Source organism: Epinephelus fuscoguttatus, linkage group LG18, assembly GCF_011397635.1.
Source record: "Epinephelus fuscoguttatus linkage group LG18, E.fuscoguttatus.final_Chr_v1".
Taxonomy (NCBI): Eukaryota; Metazoa; Chordata; class Actinopteri; order Perciformes; family Serranidae; genus Epinephelus; species Epinephelus fuscoguttatus.
The window spans coordinates 13,917,587-13,932,756 of NC_064769.1; the positions used below are offsets into that span (position 1 = coordinate 13,917,587).

At 40.9% G+C, this 15,170-nt stretch overlaps 1 protein-coding gene across 6 annotated transcripts in view; it reads right to left on the reverse strand.

Moving 5' to 3' along the window:
* ptpn13 (protein tyrosine phosphatase non-receptor type 13) overlaps window positions 1-15,170 on the reverse strand; it is a 53,332-nt gene that overhangs the window by 1,342 nt on the left and 36,820 nt on the right. Inside the window, exons 21-49 of one of the 6 annotated variants that reach the window (XM_049603696.1) lie at window positions 14,563-14,652; window positions 14,291-14,398; window positions 14,040-14,171; window positions 13,059-13,543; window positions 12,475-12,591; window positions 10,431-10,524; window positions 10,221-10,306; window positions 9,955-10,123; window positions 8,322-8,536; window positions 8,112-8,210; window positions 7,629-8,011; window positions 7,374-7,533; window positions 7,123-7,278; window positions 6,755-6,926; window positions 6,393-6,603; window positions 5,373-5,458; window positions 5,223-5,284; window positions 4,764-4,919; window positions 3,736-3,901; window positions 3,451-3,540; window positions 3,200-3,306; window positions 3,051-3,106; window positions 2,850-2,947; window positions 2,375-2,523; window positions 2,092-2,172; window positions 1,612-1,702; window positions 1,142-1,479; window positions 851-1,066; window positions 688-750 (exon numbers count right to left, since the gene is read on the reverse strand). In XM_049603696.1, coding sequence (XP_049459653.1) covers window positions 688-750; window positions 851-1,066; window positions 1,142-1,479; window positions 1,612-1,702; window positions 2,092-2,172; window positions 2,375-2,523; window positions 2,850-2,947; window positions 3,051-3,106; window positions 3,200-3,306; window positions 3,451-3,540; window positions 3,736-3,901; window positions 4,764-4,919; window positions 5,223-5,284; window positions 5,373-5,458; window positions 6,393-6,603; window positions 6,755-6,926; window positions 7,123-7,278; window positions 7,374-7,533; window positions 7,629-8,011; window positions 8,112-8,210; window positions 8,322-8,536; window positions 9,955-10,123; window positions 10,221-10,306; window positions 10,431-10,524; window positions 12,475-12,591; window positions 13,059-13,543; window positions 14,040-14,171; window positions 14,291-14,398; window positions 14,563-14,652 — 4,436 coding nt within the window. Of the gene's footprint in view, window positions 1-687; window positions 751-850; window positions 1,067-1,141; window positions 1,480-1,611; window positions 1,703-2,091; window positions 2,173-2,374; window positions 2,524-2,849; window positions 2,948-3,050; window positions 3,107-3,199; window positions 3,307-3,450; window positions 3,541-3,735; window positions 3,902-4,763; window positions 4,920-5,222; window positions 5,285-5,372; window positions 5,459-6,392; window positions 6,604-6,754; window positions 6,927-7,122; window positions 7,279-7,373; window positions 7,534-7,628; window positions 8,012-8,111; window positions 8,211-8,321; window positions 8,537-9,954; window positions 10,124-10,220; window positions 10,307-10,430; window positions 10,525-12,459; window positions 12,592-13,058; window positions 13,544-14,039; window positions 14,172-14,290; window positions 14,399-14,562; window positions 14,653-15,170 lie in introns of all 6 variants that reach the window. The other 5 variants (XM_049603695.1, XM_049603699.1, XM_049603698.1 and 2 more) reach the window with 5 other exon arrangements.

The window sequence follows — 15,170 nt, forward strand, 5'->3', positions numbered from 1 at the left end:
TGTATGCTATACCAAGAATATTTTCACTGTTAGACAGCGACTTCAGACAGGGAACTGAAGCTGTTACATTGCTTTCTCCAAAGCCAGACTCCATTGAGAAAAACAGTGATTTTACCTTGCTGAACACAGAAACTGCTGGTCTACCGCTGCCTTGAAATAGTTTTTTGTCTTATTGTGTGACATTAGTGTTTGGTTAGTTTGGATTCATTCAAGTCAAACAATAACACTAACTAACTAACCAATCCAGGCAGCGGTAGACCAGCAGTTCCTGTGTTCAGACAGCCCAAACTACTCTTTTTGTAAATGAAATCTGGTGGCTTTAAAGAGAGTATAGATGTGTTGGAACGGGCTGTCAGATTGTAACGTTAAGTTGTAAAAAATACTCTCAATATAGTGTACACTTAACTTGTTATTGATTTTTTTTTTAGGTGGGACTTGTTTAGGCAGCTAAAATATGTTTTGTTGTTGACCCCTCCACAGCAGTACATTGCTTAGCTTCCATGTTGGATTCCAGCCTGCCTCTCCTAACTGGGGGCATGTCAACTGTCATCTATTGTAGATAAAACATTGACAATGGATAAGCACCCCATACAACTCCACTTAAAAAAATCTGAACTGTCCCTTTAAGTTAACTAAAATAAACTCAGTTAAGAGTTAAGCTACTTAAAATCAAACATTAATACTCACCTCTGTCTGGATCATTCCCTGTCGCTGAAGTCTCATGTTCCTTACCACATCTGAAATATCAAACTACAACAAAATGTTAATTAGTTTTGTCCTACTCAACAAAAAACAAAACAAAAAAACAGAGGCTTCCTTATAAACTAATGTAAACAAGACGTCTACTTACATCAGCATCTTTACTGATGAGCCCCAGAACCACGTCGATACAGATGAGGGTTCCTGATCGACCGATGCCTGCACTGCAGTGTGTGATTATGGGCCCTGACCGATGAACGTGCCTCATGTAGGAAATAAACGTGAGCAACTGCTCAGGTTGTGAGGGCGTCCCGTGGTCTGGCCATCCCGTGTAGTTCAGATGAGTTACGAGCTGTGTTTCATTGGTCTGAGGATGAAGAAACTCTTAAGTTAACATGTCCATTAACAGTGTATAAACGTTTAAATCTGTGTATAAACTGACCTGGACATCTTTGACCTCGATGAGCCGGATGACAAAGTTGTCGAGATATTGGTCTTTGATCAGCATGATCTGCAACCTGTCGTCCACCATCTCTGCTGTCCTCGGCGTGTCAGGCCAGTACCGCTGACATTTCACTTTCCCTGCCTCCACTTCCTGGGTCATCATGGCGATTACATTAGACTTTTGCTCCCAGACCATCTGCCAGAAGTCACCCAGAGTGGTGGGTAAGGGACCCTGACATGCAATGTACATGTAGTTCTCATCCTTCACCGGCATCTTGATGAAGTTGGCGTTGATGTAGCCACCATCTTTGCCCAGCATAACGCGAGTTGTGTCAACTGGAAGAGAAATGTTCATAAAAATCTATTATTTCACATCAGGGCCAACATTTTGGGTATCCAAACTTATTGAAAAGCCCTAAAGTTGGCTATGACACACTGTACAAATAACACATTTATGACTTCTCTTACAGGGAACAATGTTCTTGTAACGGTTCTTCTTCTTGTTCTCCTTCGTCTGACCTATCAAACAGTCGTCCAGTGGCTGCAGATTCTGAAGATTCTGCCAGGAGGGAAAACAGATGTTCAGAAAAATCAGACAATTAACATGAGAGAAATGTGTAATTCTCAAAGCACCTGCAAAGGGAGGAATGCACAACTAACTGCACTGCCAAGCAAAAAGCATTTTGGTGCTCCTGTCCCAATATTGAAATAAGGCAATATGCTTACACTTGGCACAAATTGGACCCTTTCTATGCAAATGAGCCTCATTGCAAAAACAGGCTAATTCACAAAAGATCGGTATTAATAGTTAAACAGAGTTAGAGTGAAATTATTAGTGTCCTCAGAGAGTTAGTAGGTGTCAATTGCCAGATTTTCCAGTGATCAAATACAGTGCCTGAAGTTTTGAGGAATGCCTCCGCATCTTGTGGTTGAGGACCTGTAGCTTACACTCTGAAAAGTTAAGTTTTCTTTTTCTCTCTGCTGTTGTTCTTGGCGCAAAGGCAACATTTCTACTTGTAACATGGTTAACTGCAATCAAAAGAAAAAAAAAATAACAGGTCAACTTGCACTCAGCTGCAAAACCTTATGGCTGTGTTTGCATTGTAATATCATTAGAACAATATCTTTTGTGATTCAGACCTTAAAACAGGGCGAATACCAGATCAAAGTGATGCACAATTCATGATGCTATCAGCGGCCGCAACCAATTCGTAGTGAAATAGATTCTTACTTCAAACTCTTGCAGCGGGACTTTCTGCTCCAGGAGCCCCCTCATCATGCGGACCACAGTGTTGAGCTTGGGTCCTGTGTACTGGCCATCAGGGACCACTTTGACGAGGGGCAGAGAGGTCAGCTCATCCTCTGTGATGATTGGTCCGTCTGAATGAATGAACACAACAGTTAAAGCTGAATCACAAACTTCAGTGCTGCAAAAGTAGTGGCCCGAAGACTTTCTTCAGTTACGCGAAATCTGGAATTTTAACACATACTGTGTATTTTTTAACCACACCTGACCCTGTAAACACTACCACGAGGAGACAACAGACTGGCCTGTGTGGAACAGACCTATGACTTCCTCTTTATTTAGACTCCATGCTCATTGCTCTCACTAATTAATTAAATGTTTGAATCTAGGTCTCATTTGCCCACCTCAATTTTTAGAGTCAAATTTCAAAGAAAAGAAAGAAAGGAAAAGTTGCTCTTACCATCTCTTGATCTAGAGTTCATGTTCTCAATAGGCAGTTCATCACTTCCCCATGTGATTTCATCTTCCTCTGGCTGTCCAGCACTCATCTGCAGATAGCTGTTGATTCAAAAACACAAACAGCGAGATGATAAGAAGAGAGATGTGAATATATTCTTAGTCTTAATTGTGACAGGTGTATTTCCAAAATGCTAAATTTTACTTTTCATTCCTCGGATCATCAACATTTTCCTCTTGCCATTCCACTTTACGGGAACTCTATTGTGAAGGAATTAAACAGACAAAAAGATCAGACTGAGAGTGTATATATAGTTTCAATCTTTCATTGAGCCTGATGTTTTTGATTTGTACCTCAGGGGAGTCTTCGGGTAAAGAGGAACCATCACAGTCTGTGTCCTCTGAGAGCTCAGCACTGTGCTCCGTCTCTCTTTTCCGTTCTCGTGGATCATCCTCATAGTCTGTGAAACATGGTAGTCCAGTTTGTGATGTTTACAATTTTAAATTTGACTTATCAATTAATTCATTTTGTTAGGAAAATTTCAGAACATTCAACATCGTCCAGCTGAGATTTTCAGTACATTTTCCAGCCTGTGTGTAATTACCTATCGGTGGTATGGGAGGGAAGCTGCCAGATTTCAGCTTATCATGGAAAGAAAACAGCTTCGTCTTTGCTCCACTGTCCTCACTCAGATCTGAAAGCAACATGAAGGAGAGTGGGTTGAGTTCAAAAACAAAAGGTCAGATTATTACAAATATTAACACTAGTCACAATTATTTTTTAAATAGACAATCAAATTAAAAAAAAACCCGAAATGGGAAAAGGTAATTATCGGACAAAACTTCTGTCAAAGGCAGAGAAATCTCATGTTCTGTGTGTCTGCTTGTACCTGTGTTTCCATTGCACTTGTCAGAGTTGATGGGCAGATAGGCCAGATATGTGTTTGGGTTCTGGTCTGGTGGTCTGGACACTATAAGATGCACCAGGCCTTTAGCTTTACGGATGGTGGTGACAGCTTTGGTGTGGGACACGCCTGTCATCAGTTCATCATTCACCTGCAGGAAAAACACAGACAGAAAATTCACAGTATTTAATACATGTTGGGCACAAAAACAAAGCATGCATGCAGCATTACAGAAACTAGAAATACCACCTCGCGGTTGTATGCCTCCACAAACCTGTCAAATTGCACTTAAAGTTTACATCCATGTCTATAAAAACATTAATGCTTCACACACATGTTCCCTGCAGCAGCACAGAAGATCTATACAAATGGCACAATTTGAAGGTGGGCACCCAAGATTAGTGTCACCAAGTATCTGACCAAATGTCTCCCCTCCTTTTTCTGTGTTTTGACATTGAGTAATGGCCAGAAAAGTGTTTTTGCAGAACATTATGATGTCACAGTGAAGGTGACCTTTGTCCTTGTGATTATAAAATGTCATTACTTGTCACTGTTATATCATATTGGACATTTGTGTGAAATTTTGACATAATTAGCATATGAATTCTTGAGGTATGGCCAAAAATATGTTTTGTGAGGTCATAGTGACCTTTGACCGCCAAAATCTAAACAGTTTACCGCTGAGTCCAAGTGGACATTTGTGCCAAATTTGAAGAAACTCCCTCATGTTGTTCTTGAGATATCACATTCACGAAAAACAGACAGACAAATGTATAGACAACATGAAAACATAATGTTGCCTGTGCGAGGGCATAACACTGTTAACCACATTGTTCAGTTTTGTAACATTTGTCATTTTATTTACATTAAATTTAGTGTGGGCAGGCGTCAGCAGTTAAATGCATTTGGCAGAAATCTAAACAGTAAATGATATCCATTAAATCTTATTAAACAGAAGTACACATATAACTATGACCTTAAAGTCTGAAAAGCAAATGTTAAACATCACTCACTTTCAGCAGCCTGTCTCCCACTTGCAATTTGCCCGAGGCCTCTGCTATCCCTCCTGGTGTGATGGACTTGACAAAGATCCCCCTCTCCCCTCCGATGACAGAGAAACCCAGACCTCCTGACTGCAGCTTCTCCAGATCCAGCCTTATGATCTCCTCCTGTACATTTAACAATAAATATGTAAACACCTTTAATATGTGAATTAAGAACTCTTATAGCTTTGATAGCGAAGAAGGCAGAGCCAATGAGGTAATGAATGCTATTAGATATAAGCTTGGAGGCAACAGTCAAGCTTTCAGCAATCACAATATTACTATGATGACGAGAATATTAGTACAATATATATCCATTTGTCATAAACACACGCAATATTTTCTAGCTGTTTACTTGAAATTTCTAAACAAAGAAAAATTAATTAACGCACATCAATAGAGCAAAAAATAAAACTATTTTTTAGTCACCTCTAAAGGACAAAGTGCTGCAACACCCTCTGTATCTCTCGGATCTTCTCCTTTGAGAAACCCTTAAACAGAAAACAATGTTGCAATTATATGTTAAATAAAAGACAACCAACATCTTCACAGGTGACACCTTTAAGATCTGAAACATACCATTTATGCTGGATGAAACCTTGGGACTAATGTTGTTGTTGAGAAAAGTGACACTTTTCTGCCCAGGATAAACAGGCTTTCCATCCCTTTGAGAATGAGAAAAACATTACAATCACACACTTATAGTATCTTGAGCTTAAAATATACCTTTGTAAGATCAGTCAGATCAAAAACACTGATTATATTTACATGCACACTAATATCCCACTATTTTACCACATGACAATCTTCTGATTTTGATACAGGTCATGTAAACAGCATATTTACTTTGGATGTTCTGAATTATGCCTTTTTCCAAGTGTAGCATTTTCCGATTAAGACGTGGGATATGCTGTTGTTCTGGTTTTAGGAGCATTCTTTGGACATGTACATAACGCAATCGGAATATGCGTCATCACTGGGGTTTTTACCGCAGTTTGTGACGCACAGCTTCTTGCCTGTATGGTCACTTCTGTGCACCGTCATGGATGTGTTGTACACAATCAAACTACCCAACAGTTTGCGAAGTTGTGGGGTAGAAATGACTGCCCAAAAGAAAAGTCCACATTTCTGGTTGGAAAAAGAAACAAACCTACTTTTTAACATTACGAAAGACTTGGATATCAACAGGTTTTTGGATACAGCCTACACAAATATCACAGTGCCAACTTTTTCAAGAAAGTGGTTGACGGGTTAAAAGAGGAAGACTGTGCTTGCCCAGTCGAAAACAAGTCAGCCACTGGTGGAAAGCCCTGAAAAATTCCAATTTTGACGCAAAGAAGTGAAATGACACAGGTGGCTCAAAGCGTTCCACTATTCTTAATTGTGACATGATGAACAAAATGATAGGGCACATTAATTGGAGTATGCACAGCTGCATGTAAACAGGAATATTACTAAAATGTTCATGTTTGTTAACCATGTAAACACCTTAGTAAGAACATGTCTTTTTTGGCATAAGGGCAAAAACTGGAATATTTTGTGCAGGTAAACACAGTCACTGACTTAACAACATAGGCTACACATGTTCTGTTTGACTACCTTGTGGCTTTGAGAGTGAGGTTGTCGAGGGACAGCTCCAACAGTCTGGTGCTCTCACTGAGAGTCAGGTCCTGCGTAGGAGCACCGCTGATGTAGTGGATTAGATCAAGTGGTCTCAGGCTGCCCTCCTTAAAGGCCACTGAACCGGGATGGATGTTTTTCACAAACAAGACATCGAATACGCTGTCACTGCCACCATCCAGTTCCAGACCTGGTTACAGAACAGGGAGCAAAACACTTTAGACTTTAGATGAAGTACAGAATCTGGAAATGCTGCAAGACCTACAAACAGACAGTATACAGTGCCTGAATTTGAATTGTGCCAGACATGTTTAATCTTTTTAATGAAGTCTGAGTCTTACCTAGTGGATCTTGGCTGCCCTTAAAGCAAATGTCAGGCAGCAGGTGGGCCTCTATGGGGGGCTTAGGAGGCTCCAGGACCCTCCCCACCACCAAATCTACAACACGGGGGGCCGCACGCACAAGATTGACCACCTCGGTGTGGCCCATATTGCTTACGTCTGTGTTGTTCACCTGGAGATAGAAAATAAAAGATTCAACCATTATGAATTTAAAGGAATAGCTTGACAATTTGGGAAACACGCTTATTTACTTTGTTATAGAGAGTTAAATGAGAATATCTCTACTACTCTCGGATATACTGTGCTACTAAATTAGCTTTGCATAAAGACTGGTGGCAGGTTGGAACAGTAGAGGATTAGGAATGTACCATAATCATTCGGTCTCCAGGTCTGAGCCTTCCATCTCCTCTGGCTGGATCTTGGACAATGTCATGGATGTAGCACCCATGATCGTTACCTTTGGTGAGGGTGAAGCCCAGGCTGCCTTTTTCTGACTTCACCAAGGAGACCTTTAGCTCGACTTCCTAACAACAGAAATTAATCTCAGTTAAAGGAATTATCCTCACTCTAAATACATGTTTAAAATTTAGATCTGCATTTTCTCTTTCTCAGTCCTTACCGGGACAAAGTCCTCCATGTCCTGTCCATTGCCGGACACGGTGAGGTTTAATGGCAGAGGCAGTGGAGGGGGCAGAGGATCAGGGCTTGGGGCATTGGGGGACGACACCATGTGCAGGTGGGATGACTCCAGATCAGATGTCACAGGAGATGAAGGACCCCTACCCGAACAGCCACACAGATACAATTATATGACATATCAGAGAATATAATTAATGCAGATGATATGAATATTATTTTAACACTGTTCGTGTACCTCTTGCTGAGGTCTGATCTCGTCATCGACAGGTTTGGGGAATAGAAGGCTGAGGTGACGGTGTCGTCCAGCTGACCAGTGCTGTCGTAGCGTCCCAGTCCCAGGTTGCTGCTGGGGGTGTGGTAGACACTCCGATCCCAAGTTTGCCTGCTATGCTCCACAGGGCTCGGGCTGAAGGCTTCCTCCACCTCCTCATCCCCGTCGGTGCTGTCGCTGTAGCTGTTGTGTCTGCCAGGGGTTTTGTGCAGCAGCCTCTCCAGGGCTTCCTCCACGGGGCCCTGACTCCTCTTGCCTTGTATACCCGGAGGAGAGGCTGTCCTGCCAAAGCTCAGGCTGGACTCTGCCTGGGTCACTGGCTCCTTTCTGGGTGATGGCATGGGTGTCTGGGAGGAAACCAGGTTAAAGTAAGTTTCCAGCAATCAATAGTACTTGAAATGCCCACACTGTAGTAGGGACAAAAAAGAGCACTGTTCACTAATTCACCAAAGCTGAAGTGTCCATTTCGGGAAGAACTCCATATTCAGGTCGACAGAGGAGCAAAGTTACTTCCTGTCCTGTTCCTCGCAAGGCTGATATCACCTCCTATATGAAGGATTTAAAGGACACAGACATTACATTCCAAAACATTCTTATTCAACTTCATTACCATTTATGTGAGTGCATTGACTGCAGCAGGAGAGAAATCTTGCTTACATGTTGTGAGAGTCCTTTGAGGGGCGTCTGATTGACCCGCATGATGACGTCGCCCACGTTAATGCGACCGCTCTCTGCAGCTGGTTGGCCAGGAAACAGCTTTTTAACCCGCACCATGCTGGAGCCGGGAGGTTCGTCAGGGATGTTCTCCTCTCGACTGAAACTAAAGCCCAGCCCTGACGTGTTTTTCAGCAGACACACCTCAAACACATTATCTGTGGGGACGAAGACACGCAGGTGAACTGGATATTCTTTCCTGTCCAGATGTGTTAACACTGTGATAAACTGGAAAGGAGTCCAGTGTGTGTACCCTGTCAATCTATCTTTACTTTCACAAATGGTACAATCATATTTAACTTTTTAAAAAGGCTGCTTGATAGCACCAGTTTGAGCTCAAGCTAGATCCTCTATTGAAGAGAGTGAGTTACTGAAATTTAAAACACCTCTAAAACATATTGACAAAGCCCCACTATTTCCCACCATATTAAATGCTAGGTCCACATTTTCCTACCTCAAAATTACAATCGCAAAGATCTTTTTTTTAATTATTTTTGGTGGCACTCATGGCGATATACAGTAATTACATGCGTGTTTTTGGATCTCTGTTCTCAGTAAATCTGATCAGTGTCACCTGTGTGATGTCTGTCGGTCTTTGCTTCGTGTGTTTAAACATAGTTAACGTTCATTCACAATGCTAGCAGAGACAGGACTACTGCATTAGCCCCGCCTGCCCTCTCTAGAAGACCAACCATTGTTGGGTGATGGTAAACTTGAAGCTAACTGTGCACCGCTTATGATTGTTCTTTGAAATTTCACCACTTCAGTTCAGTTATAGGCTATAGATAGTGACTTAACAGAATTTTTTTCAAATGAAAAAAATTGAGATTATTACTTTCATACAATACCCACATGCCAATATAGACACTGAAAGCGCTACTGGTGGCCTTAAATGTTCCTCCTGTAAGTGATCCCTCCTTAAAACACTTCCAATGTCATTGATGGAGACAAAATCCAAAGTCTTCATTCTGAGCTAAAATGCCATCTGAAGTTCGGCTAAAGCTAATATGAGGTTTCAGCAGTCTGAATCACACAAATCAAGCGGGTGTCTTCCAAAATGACTGTCTAATTAGTAGCTAATTCCAGCTTTATGTTACTAATCAGCCAGAAAACACCGTCTGTGGCTCACTAAAATACAAAGTCAGAAATAGATCGACATAACGTGCCACATCTACAGCAGGAACAAAATAAAAACAGCTAATCTTAGGAAAGCAATATACTGGTCTTCTGGATCCAAACGAGCTACTGAGCTCTAAATAGGCAGCAGCATGCAGCTAATGGGTTGTACACACACACACACCCATTTTCTTTTAAATGAGATTACAGCAGGTTACTTTGTTTAGAGAGACCAAAGTGTTTTGTGTAACACTGTTAAAGAATATATGAGCTAAATAAGTGTTTTCCTGTTTACTTTTATTATTACCTTGTGGACTCTTAATATTTATACTGGGCAGGATGGGATTAGGGACACATTAGGGTATACTAAAATGGATTAGCTTTAAATATTTGTTACTTAAGAAATCAAGTTTATAATCTTGCTGCTTGAAAATCATTGTGTGCCGTGTTGTCGCCTCACCTTTCGTAACAAAGCTGTACTCTGGTTTTTCTTTGACCTCAAGTGGCTGCTCTTTACTCTTGGCCTGGTCTTGGTCGTTGCCAGAAGTTCGTGGCGTGCACTGAGGCGTGAGGGGAGCATGGACACTGTCTGCAGGCAGATGACCCTTCTCCAGCAACAAGTGCACCGTCTGAAGTGGAAAATGATTTGCTTAGTGTGAGTGACCAGCTGGGGTCACGACTAAACAGCTTGTCAGCAGGGCGCTCATGTTAAATGTCATCCCTCACCTGCCCAGTGTCTCTGAGAGCCTCTACTGCTTGTTGATGAGTGGCTCCCTCCAGACTTTTTCCATTGACGGCCACCACACGGTCACCTGAGCATAGGGCAGACACAAGAGGAGTCAAAACAGATGAAGACAGACACTCTTCTTTTGTTCCAATAATTCTGAATTAGTTTATAACTAAGTCTTTCTGTTTTATGTGTGTTTAGGCCGTCACCTTTCTGTATCCTTCCGTCGAGCTCAGCAGCTCCTTTTGGTATAATGGCTTTAACGTAGATGCCTCCATGTCGAACAGTCGTGTTGACTCCTCCCTAAGAAATAAACACACCTTTAAGTCCAATCAGCTAAAGTTAAAATAGCTCCTTATGTATTTCCTATGGGGTTTGATGGCATGTGTGGAGGTTTTGTTTTCATTGAGTATAACTGCTAAATGATAAATGCTTTGTCTTTACCGTGGGTTCAGACATACAATTTCAGTTCATTACAAATACTATTATTATAAAAAAATATACCAACCAAAGTTCACAAGAGAAGTATTTGAAAGCCACTTGGCAAAATCATTCAGGACCAAAGTTCCCCTAAAGTTCGTACTGTGGTTTGTTAGCATGCATGTTTTGTGGACCTGACCACAGATCGGGGTTTTGTTGATGCCCGTGTAAACAGCACAAATAACTGGCTCAGATTTAGGTTTAGTAGGTGTTGCCAGTTATTTAAAAATGCCATTAGCTGCTTCATGCCTGATGAAACACAATTCAGCAAAAAGAAATCAAGCGTATTTGTTTTCAGTAGTTACTTTTCTTTCGTTGTCTTTCACAGGCGCTTATCTCGTCTGTGTCAGTGGAAAAGCTCACGTTACAAAGAGGGAATTCATTTTTTCATGCTTCTTTTTTGATTGTTGTGTCCTAATAATGTCCTCAATATTTAAATTATGCTTTAGATTTTTAAGTTTTCATGCAAGCTAGACAAAGCTTTTATCATATCACAATTATGAATTATTCACAAATGAAAAAAATCCCCCACTGTGATGTTATTGACAAAATTACCGCAAGGTTAAATACTAATAATCAGAGACAATGTCCATTTGGTTATGGCAGTACTGACAATGGGTTTATTGTTAAGATGAATTTCATGGTGATTTCAATACACACTCAGTCTGTTATTATTCTCAAACATTAATATTTGACAGACCTCTGGTCTGATGACACACAGTCAAGAGATTTGTTATTGAGTGTTATTGTCAATCAATAAGGTGTTCAAATTTTATATTATAATAGTTTTAATTATATTGGTGGCACTCCAGTAAGTTTAGAAAGCTCATTAAAGGAATATGTTGAATTAGTGAAGAAAAGCTGTTTTCTTGCATGCGTCCACAGTGAGCGAAGAATCCAAAAATACAGAAAATTCTTGATGAGTTGGAGTGAAAGAGGTCTGTGTTTAACAACAGCAAAACAGCTGTTTCCAAACACTACAACTCATGCAGTATAACCTAAGTCTCATTTATCCAGTCGTATGCTCAGTACTTCCCAAACACATGAATCTTCACTGAAACCTTACTATTTAAAACATTTCCACATGAAAAGTCTTACACATGGACAAGTAGTGCGTCAGGGCAAGCACATGCATTTGTACTCTGTCAATGGAATGCAGAAGTGGAGTTTAAATGCAAGTGCTTGCCCTGATGCACTACTCAAATGCAGATGTATTTTATATGGTAAGGTTTTAGCAAAAATGCATTTGTTTGGGAAAAACTGAGCATGTGACTGGTCAAATGACACCTGGATTATACTGTACAAGTTATGTGAGAGTTTGTAAATAAATGTTTTGATATAGTTTAGCTGTTGCTCAATGCAGCCCTTTTTTGCTCCAATTCATCAAGATTTTTTTGGATTCTTCGTTCACTGTAGAAACATGCGAGAAAAACATTTTTCTTCAAAAATTCAACGTAACATGGGGTGAGTAAATGATATACAAATGATCGTTTTGTGGGTGAAGTATTCCTTTAACAAGTCCTGTTTAAACTGTTTATGGTTCTTACTGTAAATGTACTAAACATACTGTATGATTTTATTTTTAAAAAATCCTTATTGATTAAAAAAAAAGGCAGCATGCAGCAAGAATCAGGTGGACAATAATCTCACAAAAGCTTCCAGAACTGACAACAAACCGCGTTATAAAAGCAAACCAAAACCAAGCAACATTTAAACAAGATGAAGGGGAAAGGGGTCAAACAAAGAGAGGGTGAAAACCTTGCCGAACAGTACCGTGACACTTATGCCCAGGCTGCTGTCTTTTTTAGACAGCTCAACGTCAAATAGTTCTCCTGGACGGAGACTATTGACCCCTGGGGCATTACCATTTAAATTTTCCATGATGTATTCCTGCAAACAGAGAACAGGGTATTAAGTTGAATTATCACAAGCTGGAACATGCAGAAAGAAGAAAGGATCATGGGAGAGTGAGGAAGCTGAACTAGGTAACGCTGAGAGGAAAATGAGCAGATATCACATTCAAGGAATGACATGCAGTGTAAAGGTTAACAAACTGCCTTGCATTGACATTGTACGTGCAATGACAGGCAAAGGTTAAATACAACAGGCAGTTAGTTGTGCCAAGCATCTGACAGGTAATGTGTAATGCTTGTTTGTGGAAGAAGAACCACTCTTATCATGCTTCATTAACAAAAAACTTTCTTTTTTGCTCCACCAGGATTAAAAAAAAAACAAAAACAAAAACGTTTGTGAGTTTGATTCCTAGATCTCCTGAGTAGACTGACTACTCTGTAGGATGATGTATAAAAGCAAAGAATCCTTTTACACCAATGAATTCATAAACACAAAGGCCGCACCTTTTTGACTTTGAGTTTCTCTTGACTACTGGAATATGTCTCCTCATCCATGTCTGAATCCCCAAAATCAGAATGCTCAGAAACTTTGGGAGCTTCTGACACTTTAGCTTTTCTAGTTTTGGGTGGCAGAGCCGGCGGCATAGGATCCGAACCCACATTAGGTTCTGGTCTATGATGTTGGACAGCGGATGCAGGTTTGGCAGTAGCTGTAGCTCTTTCCAGACACTGCTGAACTCCATTAGCAGGGGGTGGGCTGATTTTAGCAAGACTGCTTTTCCTGGAGTCCTGAAAACTGGGGCTGGTGTGCTGGTGGACTGGGGAGGAGGTGGATGAAGGTGTGCCAGCACTGTGGAGGGTGGGGCTGGGGCTTCCTGTTCCCATCTGCTCCTCTGATGAGGTATCAACGTCCTGTTCTCTTTTCTGGCCAGAGTTAAGTATCTTCAACGCAGACTTGGCTTGGTAGGGAGTGTAGCCTGAAGAAGAGTCTGTCAAAACAAGGAAGAACAAAAATAGCTGCAGTTACATGGACACTAATCACAATCCAAGTGAATTGTTGACATGGATGCAAGATAAAGTTATGTAATAAAGCACCAAAAGCCCCAAAGCATTTAATCATAATATAACCTTTTGACTTGTGCAAACTGGTTCCACCCCCTGTGAAATGTCTACTCTGACAGAAACATAACAGAGGTATAAGTTTATTCTCAACCACACAGAGAAAATTCCCATTAAACCCCATTAAAAAATTCCTTCTAATCAAGCAGATCAGGTCAGTCTCTTCCAATTGAGGTGGTTACATGGTTACACAGTGCAATATTAGGGTCCATGTAAACGCACCTAATGAGATTAGTTGACAAGTCTAGAAGTCGGAGAAAACACTGGTGATAAAATCTTTATATTACGACAAGAAATAAATAAGTCCAAGGCATAATAATTTGTACAAATACTAACAAAACATCACACTCATATCCCTGCTTTTACCTTTGTAGAGCCTCTCTTTGGGCTGTAACACCATCAGAGAAACATCATCGGGAGCATTTTGGAGAATGTCAACCGTGGTGGCATGAGAGAGCCCTTCTAGCTTCATATCATTCACTGAGATCAGCCGATCACCTGCAGCAACATTACAGCTGTCACGCTCACGCTAGCACTGCTGACAATTCTCACAGCAGATAACAAATTTTAAATAACTACCCTTATTGAAGGAAGAGTGCAGAAAAACACTGTCCTACCAGGTTTGAGGCAGCCGTTGAGATCAGCAGGACCCCCAGGAGTGATGGAGCTAATGATGGTGCCGAGATCCATACGACCAGAGTTCTCCCCTCCAACAACCTGGAACCCTAGAGAGCATGCAAGCACAAACAGATGTAAACCTGTAAATATATTCACTTATTCAAACAAAAAACATATTGGGAGTATCTGTCAACTCTGACAGCTGAGAAATGGCAGCAGAGGTGGTGTAAAATTGAGTTGTTATTTTAGGAAAGTGCATATACACCCTTACCCAGGCCATATTTCACATCTTTCTTCAGATTTACAGTTGTGATTTCTCTCTCTGGAGATGGCAAGGTAATGAGCTTTTTCTTGAGGGACTCTGTGCAGCACAAAGACACATGGCATTTACTGGAAAACACATGGACTCTGTAATTTCTGATTGATGCATATCATTATAATTTGGATAAATTAATTTCTGAGGATATACAGTAGGCCACTCTGAGAGGATTAGTATATCTACACTGTAAGTATTAATCAGCTCAGGCAGGCGTACAGTTTTGCTGAAGGGTTCCTACTTTAGCACTGTTGGCTAATGGGCCTGAAAAGAAGGGTTAAGCTAGGATGAAAGGGAAGGTCATGGGTTCAGTGCCAAGCATGAAGCTATTAAATGGTGGGAGCGGTGCCAGCTCCACAGGCAGGCAGCGCTGAGAGGACAGAGACTCAATTCTGTATTATATAATTGTGATTTAGAACACAGACTTTTTTTAGTTGTATATCCGTACTTGGCCGTGCCACGATCAGCATATGGTTCAACAGATTGAAGAGGGGGGGATTAAAAATGTTACAAAATGAGTGAGAGCAGTTAGATATTTCCTGTGTTTTGACATTATAATGTAT